This window comes from Oncorhynchus clarkii, chromosome 4 (genome assembly GCF_045791955.1).
Source record: "Oncorhynchus clarkii lewisi isolate Uvic-CL-2024 chromosome 4, UVic_Ocla_1.0, whole genome shotgun sequence".
Classification (NCBI taxonomy): domain Eukaryota; kingdom Metazoa; phylum Chordata; class Actinopteri; order Salmoniformes; family Salmonidae; genus Oncorhynchus; species Oncorhynchus clarkii.
In genome coordinates, this window is record NC_092150.1 from 68,556,026 (window position 1) to 68,576,726 (window position 20,701).

General features: G+C 41.6%; 1 protein-coding gene across 1 annotated transcript in view; it reads right to left on the reverse strand.

The window, feature by feature from the left end:
• Positions 1 to 1,085: 1,085 nt before the first annotated feature.
• LOC139407805 (opsin-5-like) overlaps positions 1,086 to 20,701 on the reverse strand; it is a 34,188-nt gene continuing 14,572 nt past the window's right edge. Inside the window, exons 2-6 of the mRNA XM_071151668.1 lie at positions 11,153 to 11,272; positions 7,861 to 8,031; positions 5,596 to 5,930; positions 4,644 to 4,888; positions 1,086 to 4,142 (exon numbers count right to left, since the gene is read on the reverse strand). Of these exons, the coding sequence (XP_071007769.1) occupies positions 4,076 to 4,142; positions 4,644 to 4,888; positions 5,596 to 5,930; positions 7,861 to 8,031; positions 11,153 to 11,272 (938 nt within the window). The 3' untranslated portion in view covers positions 1,086 to 4,075. The remainder of the gene's footprint in view (positions 4,143 to 4,643; positions 4,889 to 5,595; positions 5,931 to 7,860; positions 8,032 to 11,152; positions 11,273 to 20,701) is intronic.

The window sequence follows — 20,701 nt, forward strand, 5'->3', positions numbered from 1 at the left end:
AAAGACGAATTCCTCAAAGAATGTGGAATGAAGTATAAGGTGTGACATGTGGTACTTGAAAGCAAACTACAGGTAGTATAAATGAATACAGTTACTGTATGCTTTTAGGAAATACATATGATAATAAGCAATGTGACATAATCCTCCTGGACCACAGTACTTGCTTCTTCAGATGATGTTCTTCATGATAAAACATTAAAACAAAACACTTTCAGTGATTTAGTTAGGAAAATGCAATGAATGACAGATGTAGGATCTTAATTTGATCACACTGCTGCAGGAAATTAAAAAAGCCATCTGAAGTTTGTAATTTCCATTTTGAAATTAAAAAAAATATATATATAATCCACAAAATAATTAAAATGTTCTCCTGTTGAATAATTACTTTCCTGCTGCGGCAAACTGTCTCAAATTAAGATTCTACACCTGTAGAGCCGCCTTCTTTTCTGAGACACAATCAAACCCTGTTGAAGTACACTAGTGCATCATCCTTAAACCCCTTTAAGAAACCCAACAGAGGCAGATAACGTGGTGAGATTAATACTGTGATGTGGAGACATACAGACAGCCCACCAAGGAAAAAGATTACACCTTGTCTTAACCTATACCTGAGATCAAATAAAGACACCATATTAGCTATCTCCTTCCTCATTCATAATTTTGTACATAAGCAAGATGTGATGACAGGTAAGCATTACAGTTGACTACTACCTATTTGACATCAATATTAACCTCTTAGTTGACATACATTTTGTACAGATGCAAATCTCAAAAATTTAGAAAAAAATGCATAACATTACAGAACATTTGATATCAATAAGCTCTCCTAATACTGTCATTCACAACTTTACACAATAAAATAATAAACAAATCAAATCAAATGATTAGCAAGGCAATGAAAGAGTACATACTGAAAATCATACAAACAACAAAAACACAGATCCAGTAAGACACTGAGAAAGGAGATATTGTTTAAGTGATAATGCCCTTGAAGCCGGTGTTTGGAGAATATATTGGCACGGGTGTTGTAAGTTGATGGCCGGTAAACCGTGCCAATATATCCTCCAAACACTGGCTTCAAGGACATTATCACTTTTATACAACGGGTAACCAACATATTCAAATAATGATTGACATATTTTCATTAAAAACATTATTTTGATACATTTATTCATACTATTTCATCCTTCCACAAGATATAGTGCCGACACAAATCTAGAGTTGCTACCCAAGCCATCTGGTCATTCGTGCTATCGGTTCAGTTGACAGAGACGCGACCCAGTCGTTCAGTCTTTTTGTTCTGTATCTATGGACGCGACCCAGTCGTTTGTTCTAAATGTTCCATTGCCATACTGGCTGGCAACGTACTCATCCCTTGCTTTCTAGATATCCAACTATGGCTAACTTACAGTCACGTCAAACAGTGCAGCCAGAATAACAACAGTAGCTGCATTTGCCTTTTTTATGTTTTCTAGAGACATTTAATCGGATACATCCATAACAATGAGCTAATGAGGCGCGATTTCGCCTGGCATAGAAAATGTGCTCTCTCATCAGGAAACTGTTGTTCAAATCAGCGAGCCAACAACACAGCCAGCAGAATCACTTCAAACTGCAGCTAGAGAGACTGCAAATGTTTTGTTTGACCTGTTTTCTATTATTAGTTCTTTGTATATATCCATAAAAATTATGCCGATTCATGATTTCGATTGGCAGAGAAAAGTTGCCTGCCTGTCTCGTCCCAACTCCTGACATCTGCTGGAGATCGAATTTGAATATTGAAGCAATGTTGTAAATGTCGGAGAGACAGACAGCAAGGTTTATACAAATCTCCGCTGTTGAAAACGAAATGTTAGTCTAAAAGAAATAGGAGATAATGTCTAGATGCTTTTTATAGTGGAGATCAAGTTTATAAATTGCCTGGCTGGGCTGATGAGACAGTGGATTGCACCATCAGATGGAATAGAGTAAATAGGCATTTTAACGTCATAGATTTAGCCGGTGGTAACTTGTGGAATGTGCAAACTGGAATGGGGTTTTCCAATCAGCATTCAGGATTAGACCCACCTGTTGTATGATTTTGAATAAATCCTGTCAAATAAAGATTGTTGATTGTTCTTGCCAATGTTAGGACCTTAGGCTGAGTGCAGGTGTGTTGATCCTTCTGCCTTTCTATTGTTCTAAGGAGGTCAGCGAGACTAGGGCCTCTTTTGTTTTTTTCAGTGTGTTGAATGCGGACACCCTCAGTTAGAGTAAAGATGAAAGATTTAAAATACAATAATAGACAATATGACAGTTGTAATAACCAATAGGATAATTATTTGCACTGAATGTTTATGCATTTCTAAAGATTGTTTTCTTGCATATAACTCAAAGCCTGGACTCCATACACAAGCACACACAGTATCAATACTTTAAAAAACAAACATGTTACTGACTTTGAAAACTGACTTTGATCTTAATAGCACCTCAACTTACTTTAATTAAGTGAATAACTTTAATTAATTTAGTAATTGAGAGGTATAAAAGCAAAAAAACACATTTCTGGTTGTCTTATTCTTTCTGATCATGTGGATTTGTATTAAATTGTGTTTTGTCAAATCAACATAAACTGAGTGTACAAAACATTAAGAACACCTGCTCTTTCCATGACAAAGACTGACCAGGTGAATCCAGGTGGAAGCTATGATCCCTTATAGCTGTCAACTGTTAAACCCACTTCAATCCCTGTAGATGAAGGTGAGGATCTAGGTTAAAGAAGGATTTTTAAGCCTTAAGACATGGATTGTGTATGTGTGTCATTTAGAGGGTGAAAGTGCAAGACAAAATATTGAAGTGCCTTTGAACAGGGTATGGTAGTAGGTTCCAGGCGCACAGGTTTGTGTCAAGAATTGCATCGCAGCTTGATTTTTCACGCTGAACATTTTACGGTGCATAACAAAAATGGTCCTCCACCCAAAGGACATCCAGCCAACTTGACACAACTTTGGGAAGCAATGGAGTCAACATGGGCAGCATTCCTGTCGAACGCTTTTGACACCTTGTCGAAGCCATGCCCCGACAAATTGAGGCTGTTCTGAGGGTAAAAGGAAGGGTGCAACTCAATATTAGGAAGGTGTTCTTAATGTCTTGTATATGAGACGTAAAGGCTAACATCTGCGCATACAGAATGGATAACGATGACAGGAGCATAGTGCTGTACCACATAGCCTATACTCTTAACAGACATTGTTGCGCTGTGACTTGATATTTGGTCCAATTAACATGCGCTGGTGGCTACTTCACAGTGGAGCGTGCAGTTTGTGCATGAGCTAAAATAGTATTTTGTTTTGTGATGTCAATGACGTCTCTAAACATGTATCCAGTGACACTAAGAATCATATGATGACTTTGACCGTTGATGAAAAGTGCTGCTACGGTCAAACCTGCCCGAAGCAGTGATTAACACTTAACCCCAACATCCACACCACAGTCTCTCCAGCACTCTGTACAGATATGGTATCTTAATTTGATCACTTTGCTCCACAGAACATTTTTTTGTCCTAGTAGTAGCATAATGTCCCTGAAAACCTGCAGTTTCTCTTTCTATCACTAGATCTCACACCTAAACTGTAGCCTACTGTAGCCTATCAGAACTATTTTCCTGTTAGAAATTATAACTTTTTTTGGGAATAATCAAATAGTCCTCCTCCTGTGGCAGGATTATTTTACTCCTGCAACAAAACTGGTCAAATTAAGATCCAACATCTGTATATCATACCTCGTTCTTAACAACACTTTAGATCTTACAGGAGCACATAAAAGTTAAAGTTTAAATATGCATGTCACAGGTGTCACAATACACAATCTGTACAAAGTGTAAAAATACATCTTGACAACAGCCTTGAGCTGTAAACACAGAGGGACGTGAGGTAGGAGAGTACAGAGAGCTGTTTGAAGCAGGAACATAGATACATCAAGGCTGGGTAGCGTACAGTAGGTTTGGGTGATGAGCGGTGGTCAATATCTTTGCAGATGATAGCAGGGTTGTGATTGGACAGGTGTCAAATCATAGGAGATTACAACTGTTTTTCTCTCACATTTCAATGTGAGCCTCATTACTGGACGGACTGACTTTAAGCGAGCCAGAAATTGTGTAAAACCTGTGGAAGATACAATGGGAGAAAAGTTTCATAAGTTTGAAATGTTGCATTGAAAACTATGCAATTTTTAAGGTATAGCGGTGATATGACGTACATGCAGAAAGTAAACAGCATCGTGGGTTAATTTCCACAACAACTAAGAGCATTGAAGCATGAGGCTCAACTTCTCCGCTGTTTTGGTACCCTGAATACCACGCTGTGAACAGCGTGAAGCGAACCCGTGCACATGAGCAGATATTATGTATGACTGTGTGAGAGCAAAGTCTTGTATCTTGCTCATCTTAGTATCTGCGATGCTGCTCGTGGCAACGTCATTTAGCTGAGTCTACCTTCAACTCTAGATCTAGCAAGCTGTTTGGGAAAACATTGAAATATGATTGTTTTAACTCTTGCAAGCCATTAAACAAGGTAAATGTTAAACCAGGTCGGTACAGTTGTAACTGTCAATCCAGGGGAATAGAAAGTAGAAGAGAAAGCCATGAAATGAATACTACTCCATACCTTGACTTTTTTAAATGTGTGCGCTTCTTCAGAACTTGAAAACAGGAGGATTTAGCGCAGGAGTGTTTCAGGTCGATGACCTGGTAGATGATGGGGTTGTACATGGCAGAGGACTTAGCAAGCAGAGTGGGGATCACAGAGACCGAGATAGGCACTGAGTCGGGCTCGCCAAACGCAGACACCACTGAGACCACTGCATAAGGGATCCACGCTATCAAGAAACCAGCGCAGATCAGCATCGCCACCTGGAGGACACAAGTAGAACCACATCACTGGTCAGTCTCACAATAGTTAAAGTATCTCTGAGGTGAGGTTCCGTGCCCACACGCCCACACACACACACAAGAGCTCTGCTAACCGACTCGAGCCCGACGGGCCCTGACATTATACATCGGGTTAGGGCCGGGTAGGGTCTGTTTATTCCTCAATAACTAGGGTACAGGCAGGATTTGGGTATCCATAAATTGATCGCTAACATTTTGAAGCTGAGCAGTACAGTCATATCTAACTAAGATCATAACATTGTGTCAGAAGTTATTTTTCAAATATAAGACAGGAGATATTATTTCACAGAAAATATTAATGTTCCTTGAGTTTTGTCAGAGTTTAGAGTGACACATTTGCTAACAGCAAACTGCTCTCTCATGTCTCATAGTTGAGCAGAGGAGCCCAAGTGGAGCCGTTGCTATGGATACTCACAGACTCAGATTCGTCATGAGCAGAGAGCATGCAGAGTGAGCAGCGCTCAGGAAGCGAGTGACAGACAGAGAGGAGCAGCTAATTGATTTACTAACGGAGGATGTTATTTCTGATTTTGAGTTTCGGGCAGGGCCTTAAATTTGGCAGAAGCAATCGGGCCTGGGTAGGGTAGAGCCAGGACGTTGCAGGCATAGGTAGGGCTCGGGCTTAAAATTCATGTCTGTTCAGGGCTCTGACACACACACACACACACCTTGGTCAGTTTCATCTCCAGATTATGGCTGTTCTTGTTCCTGGTGTCAAAGTGGGAGATTTCCTTGGCTGAGGACTTGACCTTGAAGATGATCATGACGTAGGAGAAAACGATGATGCCGGTGGGGAAGATAAGACAGAAGAAAAGGATTGCAATGACGAAGCTCTGGCCCGCCACGGAAGCCTGGGCCAGCCACCAGTCCAGAGTGCAGGAAGTGCCAAAGGGCTCGGGAGCATAGCTGCCCCAGCCCACCAGGGGCATGGTGGCCCAGAAGCCTGCATACAGCCACACAAACACCATACTCAGGAAAGCATGTTGCCTCTTTAGCCACGTTCCTGTGGGTACAATTATAGGCAGAATGATTGATAATGAATTGGTTCATCATAAAAATAAAGTGTAATAATAATAATAAAGATATCACAGATCATAATTTCAATTAACTTATTAATGAAAAAGTTCTAATTATTCATTCTTATAAAGGTCTTGTGTTACTGTAAACAGGGGTGTCAAACATACGCCCCGGGTCCAAACCGGCTCCCGGGTGGTTTAAGTAAAACAAATACAACAACTTGTAAAGTTTTTTTATATTTTAAAATTACTAAATCAAAACTGTGTAGAAATGATAAGGGACCTACAGTACATTCCTAAAGTTTCTTGGCTGTGTCTAGCTCGCTAATAATCACTGAATTGAAAGCTAGACAGTCAGGAAGTATCAATTTTTTTTTTTAAACAATTAGATGATACACTGTACCGCCCAAACAGATCCACAGATGACACAATCTCTATTGCACTCCACACTGCCCTTTCCCACTATGTGAGAACGCTGTTAATTGACTACAACTCAGCGTTCAACACCATAGTGCCCTCCAAGCTAACAGTAAGCTAAGGACCCTGGGACTGAACACCTCCCTCTGCAACTGGATCCTGGACTTTCTGACGGGACGGCCCCAGGTGGTGAGGGTAGGCAACAACACATTCGCATAGCTGACCCTTAACATGGGAGCCCTTCAGAGTTGCATGCTTAGACACCTTCCTGTATTCCCTGTTAACTCGCTACTGCGTTGTAGAGCACGACTCCAACACCATCATTAAGTTAGCCTGATTTCCGACAACAACGAGACAGCCTATAGGGAGGAGGTCAGAGACCTGGCAGTGTGGTGCCAGGACAACAACCTCTCCCTCAACGTCAGCAAGACAAAGGAGCTGATTGTGGACTACAGGAAACGGAGAGCTGAGCATGCACCCATTCACATCGACAAGGCTGTAGTGGAGCGGGTCGAGAGCTGAGGCCCATTGTCGTGCCATTCATCCGCCATCACGTCATGTGATCTGCACACAATTCATGGAAGCTGAAAATGTCCCAGATCTTCCATGGCCTGCATACACACCAGACATGTCCACCACCGAGCCTGTTTGGGATGCTCTGGATCGACATGCACAACACGGTGTTCCAGTTTCCGCCAATAACCAGCAACTTCGCACAGCCATTGAAGAGGAGTGGGACAACATTCCACAGGCCACAATCAACTCTATGCAATGAAGATGTGTCTCGCTGCATGAGGCAAATGGTCACACCAGATACTGACTGGTTTTCTGATCCACGCCCCTAGCTTTTTTTAAAGGTATCTGTGACCAACAGATGCATATCTGTATTCCCAGTCATGTGAAATCCATAGATTAGGGCCTAATGAATTTAGTTCAATTGACTGATTTCCTTCTATGAACTGTAACTAAATTGTTGCATGTGGCATGTTTATTTTTGTTCAGTGTAGTTAGGTAAAGAGTTAACGAATAGCTATCCAGACTCTGCATTGACCACACACATTTTTTTACCCATCACATACGCTGCTGCTACTGTTTAAGATCTGTCACTTTATTCCTAGTTTTTTGTTACATATCTGCCTCAATTACCTCGTACCCCTGCACTTCGACTCGGTACTGGTACCCTGTATACATAGCCATGTTATCATTACTCATTGTGTACTTATTATTACTTATTTTATTATATGTTTTACTTTTCTATCATTTCTATATTTTCTTTCTCTCTGCATTATTGGGAAGGGCCCGTAAGTAAGCATTTCACTGTTAGTCATTTATTTGTTAGAGGATATTCTTTGCTAATTCTTTGCTCGGCAAGGAAATGTAAGTGATCTTCAGTGCAGCCCTACGGACACCATTGAAGACCGAATGCGACCCGCGGGGCAAAATGTAGTTTGACACCCCTGCTGTAAACCAAACACAAACTGAGAACATAGCCCACTGTACCGTATCTGAGGTGGCAGATCTTGAGGTATCTGTCTAGGCTGACTATGGTCATGGTGATGAGGCTGCCAACACCGAAGAAGAAGCCAGCCCAGCCATAGAAACGACAGCCCTCCCAGCCAAACAGCCAGCGGTGGGAGAAACTGGACGCCACAAAGAACGGCTTCCCTGTGACTTCAAGACCAAACACACACAGTTGTTAACCACCTCAAATGAGCCGTGTGTGCTGTAAAGACATGAGAATATATAGTATACATGTACAGTAACATTGTAATGTAGGCCTTAAAATGCATGAGAATTCCAATGAAAAACCATCCTCTTCATCCACTTCACATAACAGAAGTGCTGTTTCTTCAAAACCCACAATGATAACAGATGCAGTAAAGTTACAATCCTGAGGCATAGCATGGGACAGAAGAGGTGATCATAAATAGTGTTTATGTCGTGTGAGGAGAAAGTGGCATCCTCACCGGTCTGACGCCACAGAGGTTCAGAGAGCACAGTTATGACCCTGTCTCTATATACATGTTGACGTACACACACTGCACTCTCCACCAACCCTCGTAGTTAATAAAATACTCTTTCTCTCACTTTATGACTCCTACAGTATTATGGTAAAATGGCTACGAAATATTCTGGCCCTCTTTTCATTTGGACCTCCAACATCTGAGTGACATTCCCAAGATGCAGGCAAAGCTGGCAGACACAAATAGATCATGCTTGTTGTCTGCTGTGGACGTTGGCTCAAGTCCTAGAGAGCAATGCAGGCGTCTCATACAGAGAGACATAGTTGGCCCAGAGACCAAGAAATAAACAGATAAACAAGTGAGCATCTCGTGGTTGTATGAGACACAGAGAGAGCTGGCCAGAGATTGTTCTGAGACTGAGACATACTGTTGTGAATTCTGCTTCTGGCTGGGTCACAGGGACTCTTTGAGAAACTAGAATATTCTCAGATAAAGGGGATTTTTAAAACAACATTTCTTAACTGAGATGACTGCTTACAGTGGAACTAAACCTCTTGTACATCAAAGGCCTGGTCTATCGATATATTGTGATCAACATGCCAGGTAGAGTCATATCAGAGGTGAGTTCTTTTTACGTGATGCTGTTCCTCTAATATCCAAACGATGGCGATAAAGGACTAATTCCAGATTAAGCCACAATTTAGCATATTTCAGGGTGAGTTACCAAACATGCCTAAAAAGTTATGACTTTAAAGCAACTTGGTGATTCTCTCTCTCTCTCTCTCTCTCTCTCTCTCTCTCTCTCTCTCTCTCTCTCTCTCTCTCTCTCTCTCTCTCTCTCTCTCTCTCTCTCTCTCTCTCTCTCTCTCTCTCTCTCTCTCTCTCTCTCTCTCTCTCTCTCTCTCTCTCTCTCTCTCTCTCTCTCTCTCTCTCTCTCTCTCTCTCTCTCTCTCTCTCTCTCTCTCTCTCTCTCTCTCGTCATTATATTCCACCACTTCATCTTCTTCCAACCATGACAACCATTCCCATGTGTCAGGATGTACAGTACATGAGTAAATGTTAACGCAGCGCTACCATTGTTCATATACAGTGCCTTGCGAAAGTATTCGGCCCCCTTGAACTTTGCGACCTTTTGCCACATTTCAGGCTTCAAACATAAAGATATAAAACTGTATTTTTTTGTGAAGAATCAACAACAAGTGGGACACAATCATGAAGTGGAACGACATTTATTGGATATTTCAAACTTTTTTAACAAATCAAAAACTGAAAAATTGGGCGTGCAAAATTATTCAGCCCCTTTACTTTCAGTGCAGCAAACTCTCTCCAGAAGTTCAGTGAGGATCTCTGAATGATCCAATGTTGACCTAAATGACTAATGATGATAAATACAATCCACCTGTGTGTAATCAAGTCTCCGTAAAAATGCACCTGCACTGTGATAGTCTCAGAGGTCCGTTAAAAGCGCAGAGAGCATCATGAAGAACAAGGAACACACCAGGCAGGTCCGAGATACTGTTGTGAAGAATTTTAAAGCCGGATTTGGATACAAAAAGATTTCCCAAGCTTTAAACATCCCAAGGAGCACTGTGCAAGCGATTATATTGAAATGGAAAGAGTATCAGACCACTGCAAATCTACCAAGACCTGGCCGTCCCTCTAAACTTTCAGCTCATACAAGGAGAAGACTGATCAGAGATGCAGCCAAGAGGCCCATGATCACTCTGGATGAACTGCAGAGATCTACAGCTGAGGTGGGAGACTCTGTCCATAGGACAACAATCAGTCGTATATTGCACAAATCTGGCCTTTATGGAAGAGTGGCAAGAAGAAAGCCATTTCTTAAAGATATCCATAAAAAGTGTTGTTTAAAGTTTGCCACAAGCCACCTGGGAGACACACCAAACATGTGGAAGAAGGTGCTCTGGTCAGATGAAACCAAAATGGAACTTTTTGGCAACAATGCAAAACGTTATGTTTGGCGTAAAAGCAACACAGCTGAACACACCATCCCCACTGTCAAACATGGTGGTGGCAGCATCATGGTTTGGGCCTGCTTTTCTTCAGCAGGGACAGGGAAGATGGTTAAAATTGATGGGAAGATGGATGGAGACAAATACAGGACCATTCTGGAAGAAAACCTGATGGAGTCTGCAAAAGACCTGAGACTGGGACGGAGATTTGTCTTCCAACAAGACAATGATCCAAAACATAAAGCAAAATCTACAATGGAATGGTTCAAAAATAAACATATCCAGGTGTTAGAATGGCCAAGTCAAAGTCCAGACCTGAATCCAATCGAGAATCTGTGGAAAGAACTGAAAACTGCTGTTCACAAATGCTCTCCATCCAACCTCACTGAGCTCGAGCTGTTTTGCAAGGAGGAATGGGAAAAAAATGTCAGTCTCTCGATGTGCAAAACTGATAGAGACATACCCCAAGCGACTTACAGCTGTAATCGCAGCAAAAGGTGGCGCTACAAAGTATTAACTTAAGGGGGCTGAATAATTTTGCACGCCCAATATTTCAGTTTTTGATTTGTTAAAAAAGTTTGAAATATCCAATAAATGTCGTTCCACTTCATGATTGTGTCCCACTTGTTGTTGATTCTTCACAAAAAAATACAGTTTTATATCTTTATGTTTGAAGCCTGAAATGTGGCAAAAGGTCGCAAAGTTCAAGGGGGCCGAATACTTTCGCAAGGCACTGTACATGCTGTTCGGAATTGAAATACACAGACTACACAGGACTAATCCACCATACACTGTTCTGTACATAAACACACTGTACATGGACATACTGTATGAAGAGACTGCGGAATGGTTTACCTGATATGCAAAAGTCAAATATGGCTAAGTTGACTGTCATGAGCTCAGGCGGCCTTAGCTTTGTCTTGCGTTTGATGGTCATGTATATAACATAGCCATTTCCTATGGCTGACATGATCCCTGCAGAGAAAACAGAGGACAAGAGGAAGACATGAAAAGTTGGAAAATGCAACATGACAGGGTGTACCTACAGGTTAGTCAATTTACATACTTAGGCCTATGGCATAATTGTTTTAATTATAATGCTATAATATGATATACTATTATTTTAAAGGGGCAATCTGCAGTTGCTACGTCCATTTTTTGACTTATAAATGAATGATATGTACATATTGATTTTTGAAGACTATAAATATAATATAAATATAAATGCCTCATGATCTTAGTTTAACTGTCGTACCCCATTAGAACCCAAAATATAAGCTAGTTTATTTTACTCGCTAATGTCCAATCTCTGGATAATAAAATTGATGAGCTCAAGGCGAGAGTTGCTTTTCAGAGAGACATCAGGGATTGTAACATACTCTGCTACACGGAAACATGGTTCTCTCGAGATATACTGTCTGACTCTGTAAAGCCAGTTGGGATCTCTGTACATCGCGCTGACAGGAACAAACATCTCTCCGGGAAGCAGAAGGGTGGAGGTATATGTTTTATGATCAACGTCTTATGGTGTAACTATGATAGCATACAGGAACTCAAGTCCTTCTGTTCACCTAACCTAGAATATCTCACAATCAAATGGCGACCGTACTATCTCCCAAGATCATTTTTGTCAATAATAGCCACAACAGTCTATACCCCCCCCCCCCAAGCGGATACCACAGAGGTCCTCAAAGAACTTCACTGGACCGTATGCAAACTGAAAACCACATATCCTGAGGCTGCATTTATTGTAGCTGGGGATTTGAACAAAGCAAGGAAGAGTTTCCCGAAATTCTATCAACATATTGATTGTTGTACTCGCGCTGCTAAAACCCTCAACCATTGCTATACTACCTTCCAGAATGCATATAAGGCCCTCCATTCGGCAAATCGAACCACAATGCCATCTTGCTCCTCCCCTCCTATAGGCAGAAACTCAAACAGGAAGCACCCGTGGTGAGGTCTATAAACGCTGGTCTGACCAATCAGAATCCACGCTTCAAGATTGTTTTTATCACGCGGACTGGAATATGTTCAGAGTAGCTTCAGAAAATAATATCGACACATATACCGATATGGTGAATGAGTTTATCAGGAAGTTCAACAGCATAGTGCCCTCAAAGCTCATCACTAAGCTAAGGACCCTGAAACTAAACACCTCCCTCTGCAACTGGATCCTGGACTTACTGACTGGCCGCCCCCAGGTGGTAAGGGTAGGTAACTACACATTCTTGGTCCCCTTCTGTACTCCCTGTTCACTCATGACTGCATGGCCAGGCATGACTCCAACACCATCATTAAGTTTGCTGATGACACAACAGTGGTAGGCCTATTCACCGACAACGATGAGACATATTACCTCAATTACCTTGACTAACTAGTGCCCCCGCACATTGACTCTGTACCGGTACCTTCTGTAAAAAGCCTTGCTATTGTTATTTTACTGCTGCTCTTTAATTATTTGTTACATTTATTTTTTACTTTACACATATTTTTCTTAAAACAGCAGTGTTGGTTAAGGACTTGTAAGTAAACATTTCACTTTAAGCTCTACACCTGTTGTATTCGGCGCATGTGACAAATAAAAATGGATTTGATTTGATTTGATATGCTTGCTTGGCAGAGTGCCACTCTTCCATAGAAACACTGTGCATGTATTGACTGCAATGACTGCCAATTTAATTAATCTGGTTTTGCTACCAATATTAACTGGTAGAACAGTCATCTCCAACAAGAATAAGGGAAGGATCTAGTGGTACAGTCATATTAGTGACCTGTGATAAGATCTGAATAATTCTTCCCAATAATTGCCTAGTTCAGGGCAGGACAAAAACATATGCAAAAGTGTGCCCACCCCCGTTTTACAAGGCCCATACACATTCACAATGGTAATGGTCTCAGTATTAATAAAACCCTGAATGATCACAAACCTACCTCCTTTGTCTTTAATCTTAGATTGAAGCTGAAAGAGGCATTGCTTATTATTGAGAATGGCCAACCCTCTTGCCCGAGACATGAAAGATGAATAGTACACTTGACCCACCCACTCTCTTTTCAGTTTATCATGCTCAGTCAGTCAGGCGTGTCTCCTGAAGAAGAGCTATATCAACCTTATGTTGCTTTAGATAATTCAGAATGCGTTTGCGCTTGACTGGGCATTTAGTACCCCTAATGTTAGTTATCATAAATGTATACATATTAGGTGTCGACATCTTTAAAGAAAATAAGAAATAGGGAAAGAGATGCAAATAAAATGGTGTTGAGCATGTACAAATTGTACAAAATGAAAGTATAATATAGTCAACATCTCGTGGGCTAATACCCTGACCCTACCACAAACCCACTCATCCCCCTCCCCAACTGAGGGAGTTAAAAACCCATACCCCTAGACACTAGTCTTTAAGCTAGATGTACTGTATCTGCTATGCATAGCATCGCCCGAATTAGGTACATTCAAAATTATATGTACAAGTTAGCACATAAAAGTGCATTGACTGTTCACTGTAATATGAAAATGTTGACAGTCGAGTCACAAAATACAATTTCAATCAAAGCAGAAAACGTCATCAACAATAATGACAGGATTATTTAGCCCCACATGACCATGTCAACAACAAAAAAAAAATGGAAAAAAACCCAGCGGATTCATTCATGGTCATTAGCAACACCTACCCGCACACCCAAATGTCAACGAATCGTCATTCCCCAAGGCACCCTGAAACCTGTGCCGCAAGGTGACAAAAGCGCACCCAAGCACCACAGGAAAAAAGTTATCAAGCTACGATGAACAAATGAAAACCTATACTAGATGAGAACTATCATCCTTCAAATATGAAATAGAGATAATTAGTTAACCAATCACCATCATCCTGAGTCCACATTATGGCAAGAACAGCTCAAATAAGCAAAGAGAAACGACAGTCCATCATTACTTTAAGACATGAAGGTCAATCAATGTGGAAAATTTCAAGAACTTTTAAAGTTTCTTCAAGTGCAGTTGCAAAAACTATCAAGCGCTATGATGAAACTGGCTGTCATGAGGACCGCCACAGTTAAGGAAGACCCAGAGCTGCTGCAGAGGATAAGTTCATTAGAGGTACCAGTCTTAGAAATCAGCAATTAACAGCACCTCAGAAATTGCAGCCCAAATAAACACTTCACAGAGTTCAAGTGAGTTCAAGAAACAGACACATCTCAACATCAACTGTTCAGAGAAGACTGTGTGAATCAGGCCTTCATGGTCAAATTGCTGCAAAGAAACCACTACTAAAGGACACCAATAAGAAGAAGAGACTTTCTTGGGCCACGAAACATGAGCAATGGACATTAGACCGGTGGAAATCTGTCCTTTAGTCTGATGAGTCCAAATTTGAGATTTTTGGTTACAACCGCAGTGACATTGTGAGACGCAGAGTAGGTGAATGGATGAAGTCTGCATGTGTGGTTCCCACCGAGAAGCATGGAGGAGGAGGTGTCATGGTGTGGGGGTGCTTTGCTGGTGACACTGTCAGTGATTTATATAGAATTTAAGGCATACTTAACCAGCATTGCTACCACAGCATTCTGCAGTGTTACGCCATCCTATCTGGTTTGCGCTTAGTGGGACTATCATTTGTTTTTCAACAGGACAATGACCCAAAACACACCTCCAGGCTGTTTAAGGGCTATTTGACCAAGAAGGAGAGAGATGGAGTGCTGCATCAGATGACGTGGCCTCCACAATCACCTGACCTCAACCCAATTGAGATAGTTTGGATGAGTCAAACCGCACAGTGAAGGAAAATCAGCCAACAAGTGCTCAGCATATGTGGGAACTCCTTCAAGACAATTGGAAAAGCATTCCAGGTGAAGCTGGTTGAGAGAATGCCAAGAGTGTGCAAAGCTGTCATCAAGGCAAAGGGTGGCTACTTTGAAGAATCTAAAATCTAAAATATATTTAGATTTTTTTACTATTTTTGGTTACTACAAAATTCCATATGTGTTATTTTATTGTTTTGATGTCTTCACTATTCTTGTACAATGTAGAAAATAGTAAAAATAAAGAAAATATACTAATAAATATACTAAATATACATACTTACACATACACAATGTTAAAGCTATCATCTAGCTGGCAATTAGGCGGTCAGTCACATATTAGTGCCAGCTGGTGTGCAGCTTATCCCTGCCTCGGTATCACTAACGCTAGCATACATCTCTAACAATAAACAAACTAGCAAACATTAGTAGCTAAAATTCACCTGAAGTAATATAAACAACATAGTTAGGCTTGAAACCCAGTCAAAAGCCACATAGCTATTTAACCAAACCCGATTGGACCTCTATGCGTAAAATAAAAGTATACAGAAAAAATGTAACAATCTGGCACAGTGTGGCTATAGCTATAGTAAAACTTAGCGAGCTGGCTTAATAGCGCAGCCAACATTAGCTATGATCCAACGTTACCTAGCCAGTCATTATCAAGCTAGCCATCTAGCCAGCCAACCCTGCCAGCCAGTCGATCATATGAGTAATTTCATGGTATCCTCATGTTTCACTAGTGACGGGCCACCCCCAGGTGGTAAGGGTAGATAACAACACTGTATCCAAGTTCAAAGACAGTTCCTCATGATGTAGTAGGAGTGAACAAGTCAGGGAGTTCTTTCCTCATGTATGTTTCAGCTGTCTTCACAGCGACAAATGTGCACTCATCATTCTTGGTTTCGATCCACAAAGTCACCGGGTAGCGCAGGCCATATGCCAGGCAGCCAGTCTGCCGCAGAAGCCTCTTCAGTGGGGAGAAAGCCATCCTCCTCTTGTGTAGTATGGGATAAATATCAGGAAATATCATGATTCTGGCATCTCCGTACTTGAGCTCTCCCTTTGCTCGGACAGCAGAGAGGATGCGGACATCGCCCTGGTACCGTAGAAATGCATTGACAAATGCCCTTGGTGCAACCTGGCCTCCGTAGCGTGCGATGGGCCCTCTCGATTTCCAGTGGGTACGCGGAAGAGTTTAAATCCAGAATTTGGGGAATTAATTCCTGTAGAAAAGAGATGGTGTCTCTTCCCTCCTCAGCCTCAAATTTGAGCGCTTTTGTAAATTTTTGTAATAATCTCATTTCTCCTTGAGCTTAGAAATGATGTCTCCCAACTTCTTGTACTTCTGGTCCATGTCCTCGCAGATGTCCAGGATGGGAGCCTGGTGACTTTCACCTTTGTGACTCACCTTTGTGACTCACCTTTGTGACTTTCTGGTCTTCGTGGAGTTTATCGACCAGCACATCAATCATGATGAGGCGTTCAGAAAGTGTCTCTTGGATTTTTGTTATACTCTTATCCATCTCCATTCTGAACCATGCTGGTGCTTCTTCCGAGCTAGCATCCGTCGAGGCCGAAAAGGGCTGTAAGAGGGGGGCACTTTTCCATTCCTCGTCTGTGGCTTTGCAAAAGTAGATGTTTTAACTTCCAACTCACTATAAATGAACAGGTAAACTGTGTCAAAATGCCTTAAAGGTTTTCTAAAGTTCGAGGACGCTAGGCAGACGCATCTTGTTAGAGCTTCGCCATTGCCTGAAGTCTGCACATGCCACCTTAATAGGCTTTCCATTGATACTGATCAATAGTTCATTGTTATTCACAAACATGTATTTATCTGTCAATACTGACGTCAGTGTGCTGCTAACAGTTTTGCTTCCTCTACGTCCTTGTCCCCTTACTGGGCTTGAACCAGTGGCAGCAATTACAGACGCAAGTATTTTGGGGTACGACGCTACAAGCTTGGCACACCTGTATTTGGGGAGTTTCTCCCATTCTTCTCTGCAGATCCTGTCAAGCGCTGTCAGGTTGGGTGGGGAGCGTCGCTGCACAGCTATTTTCAAGTCTCTCCAGAGATGTTTGATCGGGTTCAAGTCTGGGCTCTGGCTGGGCCACTCAAGGACATTCAGAGACTTGTCCCGAAGCCACTCCTGATTTGTCTTGGCTGTGTGCTTAGGGTCGTTGTCCTGTTGGAAGGTGAAGCTTCGCCCCAGTCTGAGGTCCTAAGTGCTCTGGAACACGTTTTCATCAAGGATCTCTCTGTACTTTGCTCTATTAATCTTTCCCTCGATCCTGACTAGTCTCCCAGTCCCTGCCGCTGAAAAACATCCCACAGCATGATGCTGCCAAAACAATACTTCACCGTAGGGATGGTATTGGTCAGGTGATTGGCATTCAGGCCAAAGAGTTTAATCTTGGTTTCATCAGACCAGAGAATCGTGTTTCTCATGGTCTGAGAGTCCTTTGGGTGCCTTTTGGCAACCTCCAAGCAGGCTGTCATGAGCCTTTTACTGAGGAGTGGCTTCCGTCTGGTCACTCTACCATAAAGGCCTGATTGGTAGAGTGCTGCAGAGATGGTTGTCCTTCTGGAAAGTTCTCCCATCTCCACAGAGGAACTCTAGAGCTCTGCCAGAGTGACCATTGGGTTCTTAGTCACCTCCCTGACCAAGGCCCTTCTCCCCCGATTGCTCAATTTGGCGGGTGGCCAGCTCTTAAAAAGAGTCTTGGTGGTTCCAAACTTCATCCATTTAAGAATGATGGAGGCCACTGTGTTCTTGGGGACCTTCAATGCTGCAGATATTCCTTCAACCTCATGGCTTGGTTTTTGCTTTGACATGCACTGTCAACTGTGGGACCTTATATAGACAGGCGTGTGCCTTTCCAAATCATGTCCAATCAATTGAATTTACCACACGTGGACTCCAATGAAGTAGAAACATCTCAAGGATGATCAATGGAAGCAGGATGCACCGGAGCTCAATTTTGAGTCTCATAGCAAAGGGTCTGGACCGAGTATGGGAAAGTATGGGAAACCCTGCTATAAAGTGAAGGCTCTCTAGTGCTCATTCTCTGGTGAGATTTTCCATTCACTCTGGACTTCATCAGCTGAATGACCCTGGTTTTACACACAAAGCAAGTTATTGAGAGAAATTTAGAAGGGGTAAAATGAATTATCTATTGCATTCCAATTCTATCATATGATAAACAGATTAGAGAAAAACTAAACAAATGGGTTACACAGTTTATTTTTTCAGTTATCGAGGGCACAGGATATGGACAGAACATCAGGGAGTAACCACATTTGATCTATTTAATTTAACTCCGTGTCTAGCTTAAGGGTTAAATGGAAAATGTTAGAATGGCTGCACACATTTGTTTGTGCCATGCAATATCAATGTGACCACGAGATGTTTGACTTTTGGGATGAATTTATACCTAAGCAGAAAAGTAAAGAAAACAGGCAAAGAAACAGTACACTGTCCTTCTCTCAGCACATATCAAAGCTGCAGGCTGAAGTTATATCTCGACTTGGTTACCTCTATCGTAATCTCTCTTCTTTCACCCCAGCTGCCAAATTAACCCTGATTCAGATGACTATCCTACCCATGATAGTAGAGGTCGACCGATTAATCGGAATGGCCATTTAATTAGGGCCGATTTGGAAATCGGTATTTTGGGCACCAATTTGGCCGATTTCTTTTAATTATTTATTTTATATATACACCTTTATTTAACTAGGCAAGTCAGTTAAGAACACATTCTTATTTTCAATGACGGCCTAGGAACGGTGGGTTAACTGCCTCGTTCAGGGGCAGAACGACAGATTTTTACCTTGTCAGCTTGGGGGATTCAATCTGGCAACCTTACAGTTAACTAGTCCAACGCTCTAACCACCTGCCTCTCATTGCACTCCACGAGGAGCCTGCCTGTTATGCGAATGCAGCAAGAAGCCAAGGTAAGTTGCTAGCTAGCATTAAACTTATCTTATAAAAAACAATCAATCAATCATAATCAAATAAACCACACATGGTTGATGATATTACTAGTTTATCTAGCGTGTCCTGCATTGCATATAATCGATGCAGTGCGTATTCGCGAAAAAGGACTGCCGTTGCTCCAACGTATACCTAACCATAAACACCAATGCCTTTCTTAAAATCAATACACAGAAGTATATATTTTTAAACCTGCACATTTAGCAAAAAAGATCCAGGTTAGCAGGCAATATTAACCAGGTGAAATTGTGTCATTTCTCTTGCGTTCATTGCACGCAGATTCAGGGTATATGGGATAATAATAAACATTTTGTTTTCGAAATTATAGTTTCTGGAATCGCTCTGAGACTTGGAGTTGTTGTTCACCTTGCTCTGCATAAGTAACGCTGCTTCGAGGGTGGCTGTTGTCGATGTGTTCCTGGTTCGAGCCCAGGTAGGAGCGAGGAGAGGGACGGAAGCTATACTGTTACACTGGCAATACTAAAGTGCCTATAAGAACATCCAATAGTCAAAGGTATATGAAATACAAATCGTATAGTGAGAAATTGTCCTATAAATACTATATTAACTACAACCTTAAACCTATATTGAAGTCTCATGTTAAAAGGAACCACCATCTTTCATATGTTCTCATGTTCTGAGCAAGGAACCTAAACGTTAGCTTTTTTACATGGCACATATTGCACTTTTACTTACTTCTCCAACACGTTTTTGCATTATTTAAACCAAATTGAACATGTTTCATTATTTATTTGAGGCTAATTAGATTTGTATTGATTTATTATATTAAGTTCAAATAAGTGTTCATTCAGTATTGTTGTAATTGTCATTAATAAAAATAAATAAAACAAATCGGCCGATTAATCGGGATCGGCTTTTTTGGTCCTCCAATAATCGGCATCGGTATCGTCGGTGAAAAATCATAATCGGTCGACCTCTACATGATAGATTATGGAGACATAATTTATAGATCGGCAGATAAGAGTGCTCTCGAGCGGCTAGGTGTTCTTTACCATTCGGCCATCAGATTTGCCACCAATGCTCCTTAGAGGTCACATCACTGCACTCTATACTCCTCTGTAAACTGGTCATCTCTGTATACCCGTCGCAAGACCCACTGGTTGACGCTTATTTATAAAAACCCGCTTAGGCCTGAATCCCCCCTATCTGAGATATCTACTGCAGCCCTCATACTCCACATACAACACACGTTCTGCTAGTCACATTCTGTTCAAGGTCCCCAAAGCACACACATCCCTGGGACGTTCCTCTTTTCAGTTTGCTGCAGTTAGCGACTGAAACGAGCTACAACAAACACTCAAACTGGACAGTTTTATCTCAATCTCTTCATTCAAAGACTCAATCATGGACACTATTACTGACAGGTGTGGCTACTTTGCGTGATGTATTGTTGTCTCTACCTTCTTGCCCTTTGTGCTGTTGTCTGTGCCCAATAATGTTTGTACCATGTTTTGTGCTGCTACCATGTTATGTTGCTACTATGTTGTTGTCATGTTGTGTTGCTACTATGTTGTTGTCATGTTATGTTGCTACTATGTTGTTGTCATGTTATGTTGCTACTATGTTGTTGTCATGTTATGTTGCTACTATG